The following is an 8,812-nucleotide window of genomic DNA, read 5'->3' on the forward strand; positions in this document are numbered from 1 at the left end:
TAATTTTCATCTACAGGAAATACAGGATACGAAGAACAAATTAAATGATGTGATGACTAAATATATAGAAGGTGAGACTTTGGCCCAGTAGTGGTAGAATTTTTAGACCAATTATGCTCAAATGAGGATGACTCCTCCCTTCTCAGGGCATATTTGGCAATATTTAAAGACATTTTTGGTTTTCTCCAATTTAGTAAGAGCAAGAGAGAGGATGCTCCTAACATCTAGTGAGTAGAAGCAACTGATGCTACTAAACATCTTATAACACACAGGATAACCTCTCCTTCTGAAATTGTTTATTGATATGGGGAAGTTTCACAATACATTGCTAAATTAAAAAATAAACTGGATATAAAGAAGTTTGTATAGAATGATCTCATATTGTTAAAAAAACAAAGGGATACAAAAGTAATCAATATCCTATTTTTGTCATAAATCCATGTGTGTGTGTGCGTGTGTGTGTGTGTAAACAAATGTACACATATAAACATGTGGGGAAAAGTCTGATAAACAAAAATGTTAATAGTGTTGATATTTCTAAGGTGGAGATCATAAGAGATTTAGATTTTCTTATTTTTCTTTTTCTATGTTTTCTATAATGAACACGTATTATTTTTTAATCCAAGGGAAAATAGGAATATTTTGGATAGAAAATTCTTAGTCTAGATTGAAGATCGTTATGGCAATCTCTCTTTACAGAATAGAGCTAACTTGGCTTCTCATATATCTCCCACGAGTACAGAAATTATCTTGATGAAGAGGGTCCTGCTAAGCCAGAATCTGAACTTGCTGGAGTAGAGGACTACTGCAAGGATCTCCAGCAAGATCTAACAAAGAACTGAAGAGAAAATAAGAAATAGGTCTGACAGCATGGGAGATAGTCCTCTCTAAATGAGAAAGTTAGGCTGACATGTACATTTAGTGATATTTCAGGAAAATTGGCTGTAGGCTGAAGCTGGACAGAGGAACTCTAGCCCCTATAACCCTCTGCTTGTCCCATCTTATTTGAATAATTTCAGAAAGTTGGTTGCACTGTAATCTAGAAAAACTAAAATTTAGGGTTTTCTCTTTGTAAGCTTATCAAGTATTCCTAGAGTTTTACTTGACTTCAACTCAATGGGGTGTTAGTTTCTGAAACCCCAACAAGTCCCCATAGTAAATAAATACATGACAGCTTTTCTCTCATTTGCTACCCAAGTTCCTAACGAAGCCCTTGGGACAAGCTCTAGGATTCTCTCATCCTTCCCTCTTAATACCCTAGAGGGATTTTAGAAGGGATGGGCGCAGGGGACTTGGGACAAAGGGATTTGCTTCTCTTGGGGAAAATAAATATCCAAAGCTCCTGAAATCTGGAGTTTAAGAGACTGATATTTTTTTTTCCCTGGGACACTTTTCGAGCCAAAGAAACCAATGCCCCAAATGTCAAGGAATATAGCAATAATTCGAGGTTCTTTTTCTCATACTAGAGAGAGCTGAATTTTCTTTGTTTTCTGGATTTTGGCATCCCACAACAAGGTGTTTTCATGGGCTTCCTCTGAATAGACCTAACCCCTTCAATTCTTTTTAAAGATCACTATCTGGAAAGTGACCCTCTCTATTGCCAAGGTCAGAAGCAATGAGTGGCTAGCTATCGGCAGAACTACATTAAAATGGAATGCCATGTATATTTTTCAAAATCTTATTATTTTTTCCTCTATGGTTTTCAGTATTTGTTTTGTTGTATTGATTCTCTTGTCTATTAATATTATATTTTTTTATGCTCATTTTGCTGTGGTAATGAATTCAAGGATGTGAAATTTAGCAGACATGATAGCGATCTTCAAATATTTTAAACACTATCTGGTTGAAGAGGAAATAAGAGGTAGGAAAATGTGGGGAGGTGGCAAATTGCAGGGAGACAGATATTGAGTCAATAGAAAGTAACAATTTGTAAGAATTAAGGCGATTTGAAAATAGAATTAATGATAGTATGTCTATATGGAATAGTATGCACCCTTGAAAATGAAGAGTGAGATAGATTTATAGTACCGTTATAAAGTATTCAAGGTATGATATTAAGTGAACAAAGCTAGTTGTGAATTTGTATGTGCTAATTCTATTAGTATAAAATTGAAATGAAAAGGAAATATGCATAACTATATATGGAAATTTTCTAGGTAGAAATAAACAATTTAAAAAATAAAAAATATGAATTATGTTTACTTCTGGACCAGAGAATGCAAAGTACAGAAGGAGAAAACTAACTTTTCCATTTATACTCTACTGTATAGATGGCTTTTTTTCCTCTTAAGCATTTTTATAACATAAAATATCTACTTTTATTTATTTATTTTTTTATGCCTACAGCACCTAGACTTCCTAGGTGGTCTTCCATCCAAGTACTAACCAGGCCCAGTCCTGCTTAGCTTCCAAGATCAGATGGTATTGGGTGTGTTCAGGGTGGCATGGCCATGGACTACTTTTATTTTTTTTTAAGTAAACTTAGTATCTTAAAAAAAAAGAGGGATGCTAACTTGTAAGATAATAAATTTCCAATCATTGGAAGCACTGAGGCAGAAATTGTGAGAAATGTTGGGCTTTTAAAATTACCTCCTAACTCTAAGTTTCTATGATTCAGTTGTATTTAAAGGACTTAAAGCTATGAAACATAAGAGTTTTTCCAGCGCTTGCTTCCAGTTGGAAAAACTTGAATAATAAAATGGGTAAGATTAACTCCTTGCCCAGGATTGGTTGTCAGGTCTAAGTAGAAAATAATTTCATTAGAAGGAAATATTTTTACATTTTTTTAGGATGGAGAGATTTTGGGGGTGGTGAGGGTAAAGAGGCAGAATCCAAGGAAAACAGAAAGTGGTGTAAAGTGTCGCTTTCTTTCAGTGACTTGGATTCCACAGACGGAGGTTGTCATTTTGTTTCAGCAATCATTATCTTACTACCCTAGTGTTATCACTCATCAAGTCTTTGCCATTTGATGAGTCAGTTTTCCTGAGGGGTGATGAGAGAGGAGAGAGAATTGCAGTATCGCACAAGTTCAATTCAATCTTTTCTCTTGTACACCCTAGCTTAGTTTTTCCATTCTGATTGATTTTCCACTTACATAAGATTTTAGTTTTATTTTGTTTAGTAATAAATCATGAATCCCAGTTAAACAGCAATATTTAAAGACTAGCTTATCTTCACATCTCTGAGAAAATTAACATATATTTTGCTCTACATTTTCTCTATGTTTTGAAATATTTTATACTTTTCTTTTCCTCAAAATCTTTAATAAGGAAATTCCAAAATCTGTTCTCATCCTACCACTTTCATTCCACTGTAGCAATAATCAAAATTGACCATGTCATTATTTAATATTTTAATATTTTGTTCATGAACTTTTGCATTAATTTTCAAAAATATTGCATTAAAACTATATTCATCTTATTTACTATTTTGGTTTTCTCTTAAATTTTGCACTCAAATGAATACCTCACTTGCCACTCTGTACTTTCAGCACTATTTAAAAAGTTTTCCTTTTTACCAACTACAATCTTTCTTTAAAAACTAAAGTTAATTTCCACTGCATGTGGCCCTTGGGTGCTCAAATTTTTACAAAATGCCTATTCTGTCAATTTTCTTTTTTCCAAGGTAAATTAAGCCCCTACTTTCACTTTTTTGCCTTAAATTTCTTTGCAATCTCATTATAGAGTTTCACTTTGGGGTAGAATTATAAAATTCAGCTTTGTGTTTAAAAGAGAATAATTAAAAAGAAAGTCTGTATTGTATAGAAAGCATAAAGAGGAAGATAATTTAAGATTCTCCATTCACTACCCAGGAAAAAAACAACAAAAAAAAATTGTTTAACATTTTGATATATTTCCTTCTAGTCTTTTTAAATGGCTGGTATGCCATTGAATGTTTTTCCTTATTCTTTCATTCCTTCTTTTTTCTTTTTTTTCCTATTTTTACAAAATTGTAGTCTATCTATGCATCTCATTTATCTCTTTGTGTATGTGTGTAACTATGTGTGTATGTATGTATGTATGTATGTATGTATGTATGTATCCATTTGTATCATATTTTTCCCTATCCACACCTCAGAGATGTCTAATGGCTTCAATGTTTCCATCAGATAGATGTTATAATTTATTTAATCATTCCTTTATTCATTTACATTATTTCTGGTCTTCATCATTAAAATAATATTATAAAAACTTCCTATACACACATTCTGATATATACCTCTAATTGTCTCCTTAAAATAGATAATTGGAAGTAGAAATATTAAACCAAGGAGATTGGGCATGTGTTGTCACTAATATACCAATATTTTATCTACTTATCTATATAAACATCTTAAAATTTTTCCAGTTTTCTCAATGTTTTCCAGTTTTTAATGTGATCTTATTCCCAGAGTAAGAAAAATGTATTGTCTTGTCAATAAAAGCCAAAAAATAAAGAATTTTCTTTCTTATCCGTTTTGTGGAGATGATGCTTCTCAAGCATTTCGGGGTAGGACAAATCACACTGGCCTTAGTATTAAAAAGTTGGATCTATAACTTTTTAAATTTTGGATAAATCACCTAACCCTAGGTGTCTCAGGTTTCCCATCTACAAGATTGAGATAATTACCTAACACACGGTATTGTTATGCTGCTAAATAATATACGTAAAAACACTTTATAAACTAAAAAGTGCAGTAAGTATTGTTGTTGTTGTTGTTAACCATTATTATTCAATTTTTTTTTTTTTTTTAATGAGAGCTTTGTGATCCTCACTTACCTCCTAGATAGGGGTTAGAAGGAGAGATGTGCAGACTGGTTTCCTCAAAGATACCCAGTTAATAATTCTGAAGAAATTAGAAAAAAAGAGTTCAGAGTCTAGTAGTGAGTCAGACAACCTGTGAAAATTCACATGTAAGCACAAGATAGAAAACACAGAGAAATACACACAGTTCACTAAAACTAGTTACAGAGCAACATTTAGCAGTTCAAGCACACTATAGAAGGCTTGTATTGATAACTTGTATTTAGTTCTGAGAAGACTTACTGAGCAAGAGGAGACTTGAGTTAAGTATTGAATAAAGAGAGGAACATGATTCATTAAGAAGCAATGTGGGGGAGATACCTGTCAGGTGTGAAGCTATTGAATAATTTTTGAAAAGAATTGATAAAAGATGCAGACAAGTGGAACAGGGAGAAAGCAAATACTTCTCTCTTGTGTGTCAACTTAGAAGAGAAGATGTTTAAGAAGGTGATCAATATTGTGCTTTAAACAAAGTGGAAAAAGTGAGCAAATTTGTTTTAGGTAAACAAAACTCTGAAACTGTAAATCGGCATACATAAAATTATTTCCTGATTGTTTATTTTATTTTACCTGTAGGTGAAGAGTAGTCTCCATTAACCTGGTATTGACTCAAGAGCAGATCTTTATTATCTTCTTCTTCTTCTTCTAGAGTTCTCCTGCTCAAAGCATTGGGCATTCATTTATTCTGATTGATTGGCCTAAGTCTCCAGCTTTTAGACCTGGAATTTATCAATGAAGAGAGAGAATCATACAGCGGTGAGTGAATTTGTTTTCCAGGGTTTTCCCAGCTTTTGTGAACACAAACTCACCCTCTTCGCGGTATTTCTTATCTTGTACCTTTTAACCCTGGCTGGCAATGTCATCATTGTGACAATTATCAGCATTGATCGTCACCTTCACACCCCCATGTACTTCTTTCTTAGTATGCTTTCCATGTCAGAAACCATGTACACATTGGTCATTGTACCACGAATGCTCTCCAGCCTCATAGGTCTAAGCCAACCCATCTCTTTGGCTGGCTGTGCCACCCAGATGTTCTTTTTTATCACCTTGGCCATCAACAACTGCTTTCTACTCACAGCAATGGGGTATGACCGTTATGTGGCCATCTGTAACCCCTTGAGATACACAGTCATTATGAACAAGAAGGTGTGTGCCCAGCTAGTATGGGGGACCTGCAGCATTGGGCTGCTTGTGGCCATAATTCAGATTTCCTCTGTGTTCAAACTGCCCTTCTGTGATAGAAAAGTGGCCCATTATTTCTGTGACATCCGCCCAGTCATGAAACTCTCCTGTGCTGACACCAATCTACATGACATAATTAATATTATTGTCAGTTCACTTGTTATCGTGGTGCCCATGGGTTTGGTCTTCATTTCCTACATCCTTATCATCTCTACCATCCTTAAAATTGCCTCAGCTGAGGGCCGAAAGAAGGCTTTTGCAACTTGTGCCTCCCACCTCACTGTGGTCATTGTCCACTATGGTTGTGCCTCCATTGCTTACCTCAAGCCCAACTCAGAGAACACTAGGGATCAGGATCAGCTGATCTCAGTGACCTATACCATTTTTACTCCTCTCCTTAATCCTGTGGTATACACTCTGAGGAACAAGGAAGTCAAAGATGCCCTTCACCGTGCTTTTGGTAAAAAACCTCTTGCCTAAGATCTCAGGTAGTTTGACATATTGCCTATTATACTCTGAATATTTTTGTAATCTCAAAAAATTTGATTTTTTTGCATGTATCTGTCAAGTTTTCCCTACATCATATATTGAAGAGACTATTTTTACCTCATTGTATATTCTTATCATAGATTAATTGACCATATAGGCATGGGTTTATTTCTAGGCTCTCTATTCTGTTCCACTGATCTATATGTCTGTTTTTATGCCAGTATCATGCTGTTTTGATTCCTATAGCCTTGTAGTATAGTTTGATATCAGGTAGCATGATACCTCTAACTTTGTTCTTCTTCCTCAAGATTGCTTTGGCTATTCAAGGTCTTTTGTGGTGTCATATAAATTTTGGGATTATTTGTTCTAGTTCTGTGAAAAATGCCATCTGTACTTTGATAAGGATTATATTGAATCTATAGATTTCTTTGGATAATGTGTATATTTTAGCAATGTTAATTACTCCTATTCATAAGCATGGTATATGCTTCCATTTACTTGTATATTCTTTAATTTCTTTCTTTAATGTTTTATAATTTTCTGAGCACAGGTTTTTTAACTCCTTGATTAGATTTATTTTAGATTTCTTTTTCTTTTCTGTGCAATTGTAAATGGGATTCTTTCTTTTTTCATGCTTTGTATTTTTAAATGTATTTATTTAAATTAGTTTCAAGTATATGATACGTTGGTTAGAAATCTATATAGTTCATAAAACGATCCCCCCATCTGCTCCCTCCCTCCCCTTGCCCTCCCCCTAGCCATTATATGAATGCTAACTGCACACTCTATGCTGTGCTCTCCATCCTCACGACCAACTATCAACTACCAATTTGTACTTCTTTAACCCTTCACTCCATTCTCCCAGCCCCCCAACCACACCTTCCCTCTGTCACTATATTTGTGAGTCTATTTTTAATAAGTTTGTTCTTTTTAGTCCTTAGATTCCTCATGTAAGTGAAATTATATGGTATTTATTTTTCTCTGTCTGACTTATTTCATTCAGCATAATAACCTCTAGGTCCATCTATGTTGTTGCAAATGGTAGGATTTCAATTTTTTGTAATGGCTGAGTAATATTCCGTTGTATATATGAACCATAATTTCTTTATCCAATCATCTGTTGATGGGCATTTAGGTTGCTTTCATATCTTGGCTATTGTAAATTGTGCTGCCATGAATATTGGGGTGCATGGATCTTTACAAATTATTGTTTTGATTTTCTTTGGATAAATACCCAGCAGTGCACTTGCTGAGTCAAAAGGTATGTCCATTTTTAATTTTTTGAGTAACCTCCATACTGTTTTCCACAGCAGCTGTACCAATTTGCAATCCCACCAACACTGTATGAGGGTTCTATTTTCTCAGCATTCTTGTCCATAATTATTGTTTCTTGATTTATTGATGATAGCCATTCTGACAGGTGTGAGATGATGTCTCATTGTGGTTTTAATTTTCATTTCTCTGATGATTAGTGACTTTGAGCATCTTTTCATATGTTTATTAGCTATCTGTATTTCCTCTTTGGAGAAGTGTCTGTTCAGGTCTTCTGCCCATTTTTTAATTGAATTGTTTTTGTTGTTGTTGTTCTTAGGTTGTGTAAGTTCTTTATATATTTTGGATATTAACCCCTTATCAGATGTATCATTAACGAATATCTTCTCCCAGTCGGTTGTCTTTTTGTTGTGTTGATGTTTTCCTTTGCTGTACAAAAACTTTTTAGTTTGATGTAATCCCATTTGTTTTTTGTTTGTTTGTTTGTTTCCCTTATTCGAGAAGATATATCTGAAAAGAAATTCCTGTTAGTAATATCAGACAGTTTACTACCTATGTTTTCTTCTACAAGTTTTATGGTTTCAGGTCTTATATTTAAGTCTTTAATACATTTTGAGCCTATTCTTGTATACGGTGTAATAAGGTGGTCCAGTTTCTTTTTTTCTTTTTTCTTTTTTTGCATGTATCTGTCCAATTTTCCCAACATTATTTATTGAAGAGACTGTCTTTACCCGATTGTATATTCTTACCTCCTTTGTCATATATTAAGTGAGCATGTAGGCATGGATTTATTTCTGGGCTCTCTATTCTGTTTCATTGATCGATATCTGTTTTTATGTCATTACCATTCTATTTTGATTACTGTAGCCTTGTAATATAATTTGATATTAGGTAGTGTAATACCTCCAACTTTGTTCTTCTTTCTCAAGATTGCCGTAGCTATTCAGGAAATTTTAGGATTATTTGTTCTAGCTCTCTGAAAAATGCTCTCAGTAATTTGATAGGGATTGCATTGAATTTATAGATTGCTTTGGGTAGTAGGGCCATTTCAACGATGCTAATTTTTCCTACCCATGCTTCCATT

The 8,812-nt window shown here is 34.1% G+C and overlaps 1 protein-coding gene and 1 pseudogene across 1 annotated transcript; one reads left to right on the top strand and one right to left on the bottom strand.

Moving 5' to 3' along the window:
- Positions 1-2,337: 2,337 nt before the first annotated feature.
- Positions 2,338-2,456, bottom strand: LOC120584311 (uncharacterized; annotated as a pseudogene).
- Positions 2,457-5,514: 3,058 nt separating this feature from the next.
- LOC120584253 (olfactory receptor 10J1-like) lies at positions 5,515-6,447 on the top strand. Its single transcript, XM_039839928.1, has one exon. It carries the CDS (start codon positions 5,515-5,517, stop codon positions 6,445-6,447), a length of 933 nt encoding a protein of 310 aa, XP_039695862.1.
- Positions 6,448-8,812: the final 2,365 nt, after the last annotated feature.

This window comes from Pteropus medius, unplaced genomic scaffold (assembly GCF_902729225.1).
Source record: "Pteropus medius unplaced genomic scaffold, Ma_sr-lr_union100, whole genome shotgun sequence".
Lineage (NCBI taxonomy): Eukaryota > Metazoa > Chordata > Mammalia > Chiroptera > Pteropodidae > Pteropus > Pteropus medius.

Excerpts from the sequence above, each read along its gene's own strand:
- LOC120584253 (XM_039839928.1), top strand. The coding sequence starts at position 5,515 with ATGAAGAGAGAGAATCATACAGCGGTGAGTGAATTTGTTTTCCAGGGT.